Source organism: Belonocnema kinseyi, chromosome 3, assembly GCF_010883055.1.
Source record: "Belonocnema kinseyi isolate 2016_QV_RU_SX_M_011 chromosome 3, B_treatae_v1, whole genome shotgun sequence".
Taxonomy (NCBI): domain Eukaryota; kingdom Metazoa; phylum Arthropoda; class Insecta; order Hymenoptera; family Cynipidae; genus Belonocnema; species Belonocnema kinseyi.
In genome coordinates, this window is record NC_046659.1 from 52555067 (window position 1) to 52567853 (window position 12787).

At 36.6% G+C, this 12787-nt stretch overlaps 1 protein-coding gene across 1 annotated transcript in view; it reads right to left on the reverse strand.

Annotated features, from left to right (window-relative positions):
- The window catches only part of LOC117169242 (helicase sen1-like), a 90992-nt gene that overhangs the window by 60067 nt on the left and 18138 nt on the right, over nucleotides 1-12787 (reverse strand). Inside the window, exon 5 of the mRNA XM_033355512.1 lies at nucleotides 11065-11173. Coding sequence (XP_033211403.1) covers nucleotides 11065-11173 — 109 coding nt within the window. The remainder of the gene's footprint in view (nucleotides 1-11064; nucleotides 11174-12787) is intronic.

The window sequence follows — 12787 nt, forward strand, 5'->3', positions numbered from 1 at the left end:
GAGAGAATAAGAGCGTCAAGCTTTAACAGAAACTATGAGTGGATTATGCCAACAGAGAGAGCTCAACATTTATGTGAGAAAGGAAGTCAGGAGTTATAGAAAGGATGAGATGTGGGTGCATTCAGAATTTTAATAGGTTCTGGCTCTCTAAGGAGGTATTTATGCTTGATAGGGTGGAAAAAGGGCACTCGCAGGAGTGAGGATTTTTTTTTTGGTAAGATAGAGAACAGGAAGGACGCAAAAAACTTTGAGAAGTAAAGATTGTAAATAGGGGAGGAAGTAATTATGCGTAAAATGTAAATATTGTAAATGATAGATAAGTATTAGATATTAGCCGCGGAGGCAGTTTTGATAATGAGAGGCAAAGCGAGAAAGTAAGTACATGCGTGCGAGGTGTAGCGAAGCCAGAAAGGCAAGGCGATAAGAGTAAGCAGTCTGATGGATAATGTTTAGATGGCTGTTAAGTTTTCAAGGATTATTTTAAAGAAAATTCGGTAAAAAGTAGAAGAATTAGCAAGCCAATTTTCGAAGGCCAGCAGGCTGAAAACTGAATGTTTATCTATCCATGTAAACAAATTTCCTATCACAGTGCAAAAACTTGAAGTTGGAAAAATGTGAAAAATCTTATATAAAGGAAAATAAAATTAAAAATGGAATAAATATATAATTTAAGGGAATTTTAAAGAAACTTTATGGTTAGATGTTTCATATATTTACAAATTAGAAAGATCACTTCAAGATAAGCCGACGAACATTGAAAGGTATTGATTGTTTTGGAGGTTGTTGAGTGTTCAAGTGGCATTGAGTTTCGTACTATTTTTGCGATATCTCTTTGGAGGGTATACGATGGTGTGTATAAGTTTTTGGTTTCGTACCTAGACGAAGACGAGGATTGGGCAGATACGGATATGTTAACTCTCATCTAATACTACACAGCTGAAGGCTGGTGACCGTTTCAGTATAAACCCTCAACCAACTATGACTTTCTCGGTCCTAGTTCTGTCCCCACACTCCCCTTTCATTAACCGAAGTTTGGTGGGACTGGCATTATAACTAGACTCTCCACTCTACAACTACTTAATTTTTACATGACTTCGACTCTCAAAATAAATTTATAACATAAAGATGGTAGTTAGGCGTAAACTATAAGCGTTGAATAATACAAACAATAAAATAAAATCGGAATGGACTGAAACTTTGATTGGAGAAAGGCATGTAGCCGGTAAAGATAAAGATCAAGTTTCAGGCGATGAATGGAGATTGAGTGTTGGGAATGCTAAAGATGTAAATGATCTTAATGTAAAATAGTTGCGAGAAACTATGCACGTACGGAAGTTGAATATTTTATGTCTACCTAAAACAAAAGAAAAAGGGATAGCCAAGGTGTAGTTTTGGTCATAAATAAGAGAGCACATCAGCATCTTAAAGAGCATGCATTTGTTTCTCACCTGTTGTTGTGGGTTAGAATGAAAGTAGGAATCAGATGATTATTTATCATAGCGTGTTACGCCCCTGTTGATAGCTTAAGACAGATAACAGAACAAAGTTAGAAAGTGAGGGAAAAAAATTTCCTTTTCCTTTGTTGACCTAGAAAAAGCGTTTAACAATCCATCTGCGGGAAAATACATGCAAACGTAGGGTGTCCATTTGTTGGCTCTCCTACACTTTGCGTATACCAGCATCGTGTGAAGCCGAAAATGGGCGAGCCCGACCTCGAGCTCTGCCCGACTTAACGAATGACGATTTAGCTGCTCCTTAAATTTATTCCGCTTTCGAAATCACAAATTACCGAAGAACCATTAGACTTATTATGAAGAGGAAAATATAATTTACTGTAGGTAATATATATCCATCTATTTTATTCAAAAATTAATTGATTTGGTTGAAAACTCGTGTTTTTGTTCCGGATTAAAAATTGAGTTTTTTAACTTCAAACTTAAGAACTAATAACTTCAGTTAAAAAATGTATTTATAGCTACTGAAATCTTGCATAAATATCTCAAATATATATCTAATGAATACCTAAAATATCTATAAATACATTTTTTAACTGAAAATTTTAGTTCTTAGTTAATTTTAAAGTTGAAAAAATTAATTTTCAATCCGAAACAAAACCACGAGTTTTCAACCAAGTCAATTAACAGACGTCCCTACACACTTTTTTGTGGAATAGGGCCATATGATGAGTTGGTCTCGTGACCAGATTTCTACCTTACCGACACTTTTAATTTCCTAACTTATCTAGCCAATTAAGGCAAGTCATGTCAAGGACTTAGTCGATATCCATAAAGTAATGACAAGACTTGATCAGGATGTTGTCGATTCTAGCTAATGAACATGATCAAAATTTATACAATATCCAGAAAATAAACTCAAGAGTTGACCAACATGTTGTCAATATCTAGCGAATCCAGTTAGGATACGCAACTATACTTCAACAATTTCCGACAACTGAATATCTCTTGCTTGTAATCCATTTCCTGCGTCATTTATGGCCTGAATGATTTGTTGTGACGGATAACGAATTCTTTCTTGATGGCGAGCATATACCATGAATCGTAATACACTGCTTATATGTGCACAAGTTCCAACAGTTCGAGCACATGACAGGCATGTACGATAGAATCCTTCTATAGGAGTAAGTCCTTCGTCGTCAACGATACCGTCTTCCATGTCATTATCACCGTTCGGTATATAAGCAATCCAGATCTAAATATGGAATTCTTCGTCATTATCTCTTTGCAGTTTATCTTGCACGTAGGAAGGTGCGAGTTTAACTTCATAAACTCAAACTGTGAGTTTTTTTTAAGAATTCAAGTGTCAGGACTGGTAAATCTAATAATTGGCCCACATCTAAATTGAACCCATAGTTGGGCGTTCCTTGTCTTAAGGTTTTCTGTCTCAAACAGACCTTGTACGACCTTCGGTTCCTTAGGTTTTGTAAATAGTTCACTGGCCATTTCGGCATCAGCTCTTTCCAGGATAATTAAAGGATGGCATCTGTTAATTATAGCTCCAGCTATCCAACAAAAATCGCCTAGGTTAGGAACGTGTTATATCTGTACTACTTGCTGGAAGAATTTGAAAATCGATTCGATGTGTCCGTTCTTAGCCTAAACGATCCACCTAGACTTTGTAGTGACAAAGCCTAAGAGGATCGTTTAGGCTATCTATTTAAGCGCGATTCATTAGCATCTTCTGTTGTAAGTTGATGATGATGTGGTGGACGAAGAGCTGGAATTTTGCACGTAATACCCAAACGCGCCACAAAATTAGTGACATCGCGGTATTCCCTATTAACAATGATAATATCGTCTTCTTTGAACTGTCTTCTTCCTCTGTCGTCGTCTCTTACGAAATCATGTTTTGATATAGTAGCATCATTATTGCGGCTGTCAGAAAAAATACGGCCCTTGAATGTCCTCGTCACGAACAAGTGCAACTATTAATACAGGTTTGACTAAATGCCGTCCTTTGTGAACACAATATTACTGTCATAGGGCCGTGAAGTTACTGCTCTTATGAGTGTAAAAATATGATCCATCAATACACACGAGGATTTTGTGATTTCAGATTATATAATTGATTGGCGAAATCAGTAACATGACTTTGAGAAAAGCATCCGACAGACCTAGACGTAATTTACATAAAAACATCTGAAAATCCCTCTTTTCCACATACTTGTAACCACATTCAAGAGTATTCTATTACAAAAAGTGAACAATTCTCGAAACTGTTCTTTGGTCACCAGACAAAGATATGCAAATTCAGTTTTTGTCAGCAAGTCTAGTATGATTTGAAGCTAACTTACGAAGCCTTGTAACAAGGTTTGCAGCAGTGGACCTATAATGGCGTATGGTCTGTTAATGAAATGTAAGCCATGTAAAAATGGCTGCAGAATTAAACCTTTATCATTTAAATGATGTGGACGTAATCATATATTTTTCGGGATGTAATTTTAGCGGCATTTCAGATAAGACAAGTGTTATTTTTAGTCTGCATTAAGACATTCAAGTCTTAAGCATGTGGGATCCTCTTCCATAGCAGCGATTTCGTTACAAATCTATCGATTGCAATTAGAGAATATCTTTGTCAGATATGTAACTTCTAATGGCGGTCTTCGTAATCCATCTCGTGTGTGAATAGAAATCTCCCCTTTGCCAGCATTCTCATCTTCATCGATTCGACTCATGAATCGAGAAACAAATCGTTCATTACAAATAGAAGCAACATCGTTAAAAGAGAGGAAACAAGAGATAATAAAATCACATGTAGCAAACTGCCTCGCGGAGTCGTGAATATGTACTCAGGAAGCCTACCATGATGTCCACGGAGAAAAATGTCTAAATAGAGTAACAAGGATCTTTGTTAGCCGCACTAGACAGCCTAGTAAAATATGAAACAACACACTGTCTATTTAAACACACAAGACAGTCAAGTTAAACTATATCCAGTGAGAATTACAAAAAATGTGGTATAGGTTACCAGACATCTAATACGACCAACATTTACATGGCTAGTAGGGCTAACTAGCTGGCTCATATCCCAGTTTCTAGGTAATTTACCTAGATTTTTTGTAATATTTACCAGATGTAGTGTTCGGAAAGTTTTAGAAAAATAAGTATGTTTTGAGGATCTTTGGCATAGGTTTGAAAATGTATGCAATACAATAAAAGTGGAATTCGTTTACTTAACACTGGCCAAAAGTATGATTTCATACTTCAAAAAGAAATCGAAACTCTGAAAATGATCAGAAGAACGCGCGGAACACGGAAATGCAAGAATCTGGAAGAAACTGCAGCTGACGACGCCGAATATTAGGTAAGCAGGCTAGAGGCTAGACCGCTAGAGGAAAGAATAGTGATGGTAAAGGGTATAGGAGGGAGCAAAGAAGAGAGTATAGGAGTAGTCAGAATAGGATAAACGACGAGGAAAAAAGCGGAATGGTTGATGATCTCTTAAAGAAAGCTTAAATCGACCTTAGTTTTCGGTTTCTTAAGTTTTTCTTGATATAAATACTTGCATCGGAATAAATACTTCAATTGATTCTGGACATTCAACTCTACTTCTGTATTAACATCAGTATTAATCTCTTCCTATCTTTTAGTACACGAAAGGTCAGATTATACACTTCATCATGACCTTAAAACTAGATGTCAACAATTTGGTGAAAATTATCCTCGTCCGTCGCTAGATCGATGTTCGCCACATCCTGATGTGATCTTTTCTTTCTTTTAGGACACTGCTTGATCCTGTGGTCCTCCACCCTACACTCATAACAATCACCCCGTTTTCTAGGCTCTTGGTCACATTTTGTGGGTATGTAAACCAAGTTGCCACAAGTGCAGCACAACTACGTCCAGACCCTATCTTCCAATTTCTTCCGTAGAAGAACTTTATTTGGCCTTTATTCTTGAGCCGATCAAAATTCTTGTGTCATCTTCGAGCTCATAGACTGTTCTTAGCAGACGCACCTGTCTCTCCCATCGTTCCAAGTTTCCCTCAGAACCATCGAATGTGTTTAAAAGTTTGCCAATAAATGATAGGTTGACTCGAGACAATCCTAGGCCTTGTCTCTCCTATGAAGGGATATAATTTAAACTTTCGGTTCATGATAATAATGATAACTTCATTGTATCGATTTCTCGCCTCATGCTTTGCAGCTGATTCTTAATTGCTCCTCGCTTAGCAGAAACTTCTTCTAGGACTCGTCAACGTTCTTCATCCTTAGTCCTTTTTACTGTGACTCCTCAGCTCCTCGAATTTCTTCTTAGTGACTGCCAATTCTTCTAATAACTTATCATTGTGCTTCCTAATTAATTCAATTTCATCATGTTCCGACATTTTTACTTGTTTCGGTTTCATGAATGGAATTTTCCTTCTGATCTCCCTCGAAGTCGCGTATCCAAAATCCTTCTGGACTCTTCTCCAAGAGTCGTTCTATGAGTACTGCCTTATTACCCGCTGTAATGCACCCTAGAAGAATTAAAACCATCTCCAACTCAATCACCATGCAGTGTTCCAGATTTATTCTAGTGTTTTTTCCCTCTGGTTCTCTATGTTGCCAGAATGCTCTAACCCTTCAGAGAGTTCATGGACAATAATTACCAAACTTAGGTCGCGAACCGTCAAACCATCGAAATTCGAACTGAATCCTACTTCTGAATACTTTTCAGTTTAATTATTTCAATCCAGTCTACGGCTTCGCATCAGGAAAGGGCCAAGAAACACAAGACTCATTTTAAAATAACTGGATAATAATTTACTAACAAATTGAAAGAATAAATATGGATCGTAGGTCAGTACCGATATCCGCATATTCCTCGGTAGACCTAACTCGTCTTTATACCCACTCTAAGGTTTCTAATGACACACATACACACACGCTCGCGCGCGCACGCACAAACACACAAAATTTCACAATATCCAGCTATACACATACCAAAACACTTTCGCAGTCTTACAACCACACATCTTACAAGTCTATTTTTTGTTGAATACTTATTCTTTTAGTTTAAAATTCGTTTCTAAAGTGGAAAATTGAAAAATTTTGTTGATATTTTGTCCTTAAAAAATTACCTTTGAGGTTCAAAATTCATTTTCTTTGGTAGCAAATTATTCGTCTTGTTTTTAAATCCATCTGTTTTAGTTGAAAATTCATTTCTTTTGTTGAAAATTATATAATATTATATTTATGAATGTGTTTTTTTTAGTCTCTTTTTTCGAAAAATCGTTTTTATGTGTTGAAAATTAATTTTGTACTAAAAATGTGACTAAATGAATTTTCCTCTTCGCTATAAGTCTAATGATTCTAAGGTAATTCAAAATTTCAAAACCGGAATAAGTTTGAGGAGCAGCTAGATTCGTTAAGTTGTACAAGCTTGCGTTCATGCTGGGAATTTTCGGCTTTACACGAAGCTGGTCTTCACAATATGTAACAAAGCCGATTCACCGACAAGCGACGTTTGCATGGCTTTCTCTCAGATGGGTATGTGCTGGGGGCCGAAAAATACCACGTTCTAGAGACACTGATGTATGGTTCCTACAAGCAATATATGCTGGTAGCAAAGCCAGGGTAAGGCTTCATGGGAAACTGAGTGACTAGTTCGATATTATGCAATGTGTAAGACAAAGATGCGTTATTTTCTCATGACTATTTATTATATTTATGAAAAAGTCTCTAAACTAGCTCTCTTTGACGCAGAAGACGTGAATCTTGGGACAATAATGTTACGTGGCTTTTCTTTCGCAGATGATAAGGTTGTTATAACAGAGTCAATCAAAGACTTGCAAGGAATGTTGAACAAACTGAATACAAACATGAAAAACGTGGGCCACAAAACTAACGTTAATAAAATATTTAAAAATTATCGTGTTTGAAGGGAAAGCTGAGAAAATAATGTGCAAAATTGAGCTAAATAATGAGAGAGTAGAACAATTTAAAAATACATATATCTTGGTAGTCTATTCACTAGTGAAGAAAAGATAGCTGGAGAGTTCGATAGACGTATAAACGAGGGAAAAAAGGTTATCCGTAGAACAGGGTATATTATCTGAAATAAAAATATATCAAGTAGAGATAAAAGGGCAATACATAATTCTATACTTATACCGACTGCGATGTACGGTAGCCAGACGTAGACCTATCAAAAAAGGATAAGAATAAAATTAACGTACATCTTGAAACAGAAGCTTCGTCCCCTTGCCTGTTTGGTTTCGAACCACGCGAAAATCTTATTTTCACAAACGGAATTATTTGACTGCAACATTAAGTGAAGTTTGTCGCAAAAGGATAACATTTGCATCTTCCATTTTATTTATAAAGATCAACAGATCAACCAACACATTCCAAACTTCATGAAAGGAAAACAGTACTAAAAATTCAGGAACACAGCACGCTTAAAATTCAAAGGTCCTATAACAATTAGTAGTGCATCTTCACAATATCACATTAGAAAACTCCTTTTCGGTTACTTATTCAACACATTAAATCCTACCCTCGACATCGCACATTGGTAACATTTAAATCCTTCAAGCAAAACTATATATGAATATGTGCATGCATTGATCTGCTTTTAAGTATTTATATTATTCCTCTCCTAATTGGACAAGGTAATTATGCGTTTTACAGTTTATTTCTTTAGTCTTGTTAAATACATATTTTTTATTTCAATCGTCAAATAGATCGCAGTCACATTTTCATTGTAAAATGTATCACATGTTCCACATAGGGCTATTTGGCTCTAGGAACTTTTCATAAATAAATACCAATACAAATTTGCCGCACAAAGATTCTGATTGAGACTAATGAAAACCCACTTAATCTTAAGTTTAAGGAAAAGTTCCATTTGTGTCAAGAAACATCCTTTTGACACAGAGGAAATTTCTTTGAGTGTATGAGGAAGAACTCTAACTGAAAAAGTGAGTAATGAGTCAATCCTCAAAGAATGTGGCTACATGCGACACTAGTTCACAAATTTAAAATAAATGCTTTAAGATGGTTTGAGAATTTTGAAAGAATGAAAGATGAACGACTAAAGAAACAAGTGTATAAAGGTAAAGTAAATGGCAGTGTGCTTAGAGACAGCACGCGAAAAGAATCGTTAGTATGTGTAAATGAGACCCGAATTTGAACTTCACATTCATTCCTTCCTCGCCGAGTGAGTCACGCTTACCCCGAAAGGAAAAATGGCTTAATGGTGCAATAATAAACCAAACTCTCAAATTCGGTCCCCCCGTTCTTGGCCTTCCTAGAACTGTTGGCCCACGCAGTTTCCCAGAGAGTAGGGCGAAATACGATTGAGACTCTCGGTTCGAAAGAAACGCCATGCGCGAGTACTAAATCGTATATATTACGCAATAGTATGCAATACAATTGGAAACGGATCAGGCGGCCATGGCTCTAGAAATTTTTCAATGTACCTTTACTGAGGTTCTGGTGGTTCGGAACCCACCTTGAGCTGTAGGTGCTCCCATCGTGTACTTGACTGCAACCCAGTCCGTCAATGATAGGGTAAAAGCCAGACTTTGTCCAATATGTCTGGGCCGATGCGAACCGTAAAACAAAACCAACGGCTGATCATAAGACCAATAGACGAATGCATCAACTTGCCATAAAGATAGGCTGGGCAAGACATTACGCGTCCCGCACTCAATGTGTGTTTGACTATATCACATCTGGCAGGAATTTTACCGCCAAGGTTCGAAAGTTCGCGCGCGAACTCCGGACCCGTTATCACACACTTAACAAGTCAAAGCTGCTGACCATCAGGCAGCACATTGTTGAGAGAATACGGATACTATCTGACGCTAAGAGAAGTCTAGAGCGGAGGGAGAGGTGGGTCAGAGAGAATCAGCAGTTTCTCTCTAACCCATCTCGACTCTTCCAAGACCCTCCAGTTACTGTCAAACACCCACCCAAACCAGAGGAGGTCGAAGTATTTTGGAGAGAAGTCTACGAAGTTCAGCTTCCCTCAGTTGGAAGCGGGTGCAATTTTTCAGATTAGCACCCGCTTCCAGCGAAATCGCGGTAAAATTTCAGCCATAACCACGTCTCACAACCGTGAGATAGGTGGTTAGTCTGTAAAGGAATCAATTCGACGATCCAGCAAAAGCCTCGTGGACCCTAAGAACACGGAGCGACCCAAGGACAACCGCCTTTTGCATTTTTCCCGCAAGTGTTCTAGCATATTGTTGACACGCAGGGATGCTTTTTAGGCTATTAGCAAGTGAAAGCTTGGCACGTCCAAGAGCGCCGATGATAAGGACGATCAGTTTAACAGAATATTCCGGGTACAATCGTTGCAACTCCCTTATAAGGTCTCGATACCTCTCTTTCTTTTCATTCTCCTTGGCTATGATGTTTTTGTCAGCTGGTGCCGAAAATTCGATAACGAACATGGTTCGCTTCGCGAAGTCAAGAAACACCATGTCAGGCCTCGAGTGAGCAACAGAAACAATTGTCGAGAATATAAAGTTCCAGTATATACGGCACTTCCCATTCTCGACAATTGACTCAATTTGCCTAGGAGCATTTAGAGGAGCGATATTAAGGTGAATGTTTTCACACCTCCGCTTGGAGGTTAATTCCTTCGGGACCACCCCTGGACAATTGTCCGCGACTGCCTATTTATTTTTGTAACCATATTCAGCAGAAGCCCTTGGTACAGGGACCCTCTATCCGCAACCCGAGGACGCGTTCGGTGGCTTTGTCATAGGCACTTCGGTTTGATTCTAGAGGAATGAAAACCGAACCGAATGGTTATATATGTGTGTGTGTGTGCGTGTGTGTAACCATTCGGTTCATACACATATATATTTAGATCGTTAACAAAAAACTTGTTTTTATTTTTTGGTAACTGTATCGAGTAGATATGTTTCTTTAAGCGAGAAAAACGCTTTTCTATTTTTTCAGATTAAAAAAAAAATGTTTAGATGTTGAGAGTATCAAGTTTATGTGAAAAGTGAGATTGACATCGAACTGATATGAAAAGAAATAGTATGATATCAAATTTTACAATAAAAAATATCTCCGAGTATAAAATTACAGGAAAATATATCATATTGGCCCAATTTAACCGAATTTCCATAAGAAACGTGCGGGGACCTTTTCGCAACAATTCAAAAATGGATCATTTCAAACAATGTAAATAATACCACGCGAAGGTTAGACCAATTTAGACTTTTACTCATGAACGAGGCACTAATGCCAACGCGGTACTATTGAGAAACGGCTTCCGTAATTCGTACGCGCTCGAGAGCGTGACAGTGTGGGGGGAACCCCATTCCGAGAAAAGTTATTCCCCTACAAGACCGATCGCGGGATTATTGAGAAGGTTGTCTGTATTAGTGTACATTTACTTTAAAATGAGCATTAGATGCTTAAAAAATGCTAATATACTTACGACGTATTAGCAGAAAGTTCTTAATAAATTATTTATATACATTTTTCTGCAGGATAATAACAAAAAATGAATAGGGGTTAAGCGGGTTTTCGATGTTCCAACTTCAAAATTGTCCGTGTGGAACGAACAAATTATTAGCTGTAAATAAAATAGTACTGACCTGCCATTCGCTCAACTGCTTCAGTCATTGACTCCTTATGTCTCATTTTAGATACTTTAGATGCAGATGGTTTCTCGGTTTTTATTGTCGGTTTATTGTCAGCAGAAACCTGTTTTTTTTTTTTTAATTAAAAAAAAATAAAAATAAAATAACAAGGAATAAATAAATTAATAAATGTATATGTATATATTGTGCATTTATTAGGGTTGCCCAAAATTTTTGTAAATGTTCTCTCAACAACATATTTTCTTTTACTTTATGTAAAGATAATTTTGCAACTTTTTATCAATTAAAAACAAATGTTTAAACCATGGACAATACGTTTAAACGCTAAAAAGTTTTTATTTTTTTCGCGGAAAAAATGACCAATGACGTACGTGCAGTAGAAATCCGATAACTTGCCATCCGATAAGAGTACACTCCCCTTAAAACGTCATCACACGTACGGCACGCACACCAATTGTGGTTCTCCCACTACGTGTGCTATTTTGTTAATGATTTGCGCACTTGATTTACGCATGCGCACGCCTAATATCGTGCTACTAGAGGGGGCATCCGATAAGTCCGCAATTCCTTGATTTTTCCGCCCCTAGAGCCTCGAAGTGCGAAAGTTATCGGACTTATACTGTAAAAGAAATTTCACATTTTTGAAGATAATTTATCATAAGTGCTAGGATGACTTGTTAAAAGTAATATCACCTCATCCAAACTAGGGAACTACTACTTTCAGAAAGACATTAGTAACCTCTGTAAAGAATTGAAAGTTATATAGATGAAGCGAATCGACAAAGTTATAATATTGATATATTTTATTGAAGATTTAGAAAGTTATGATCATTTATAATATTTAGAAAACTCATTTTTTAAATTAAAACTTTTTTATTAACATTCAAATTTGATGCAAGAATAAAAAAAATTCCTTGATAGAGCAAAATTGACTGATCGGATTACCTCATTTTCTGACATCCTAATAAAACAGTTACGCTTTTTTCGCAACAACAAAAAACGGTCTTTTATCTTTTTTATTTTCCGTTAAGGATAGTTTAATGGCATAAGAACGGCCATCCGAAGATTTTTCTTCTGCGAAATTTTGTAAAGAACTGTGAAAGAAGCAAAATACCGTTCTAAAAGGCAGTTTCAACGAATTTAAAGGCAGCTTTCTACTAGTAGCATACATTTTAACCTTTACCTGGTCATTTCTAATCATTCAGATAGATTACCAAAAAAAATTAACACTTTTTAGCATTTAAATGCCTTATACCACGGCTTAAACATTGAGAAACTTTTTTGATGTCTAAGTTCTCTGAATTATAAATACGCCAGACCTAAATAAATTTCTCTTGAAAGGGTGGATTTCTTTTGAAATTCTCTATAAAATGAGCCAAGGGTGAAGCAAATTTTTCTATTTTTTAAGTAGATGTTGTAAAAACAGTGTCAATTTCAATATTTTCTTAAATGTTCAATAACTTCCGAAATAATCAACATTCTTCAATGTTCTTGGGCCCATTTTAAACCTATATCTTTTCACCTTACATCAGCTTATAAGTATAAATTGTAAACATTTTTTATCGTATCACAAGAACTTGAGATTGTAACAAAAAAGTTGGAAAATTGCAATATTCTTAGTGATATCTAAAATATTTCTGTAGAATACATGAAACATGAAATCGTGAAGTTTGTAGGAAATTTCTTCTTCAAAAAACAAAAAAACAAACAAATATAT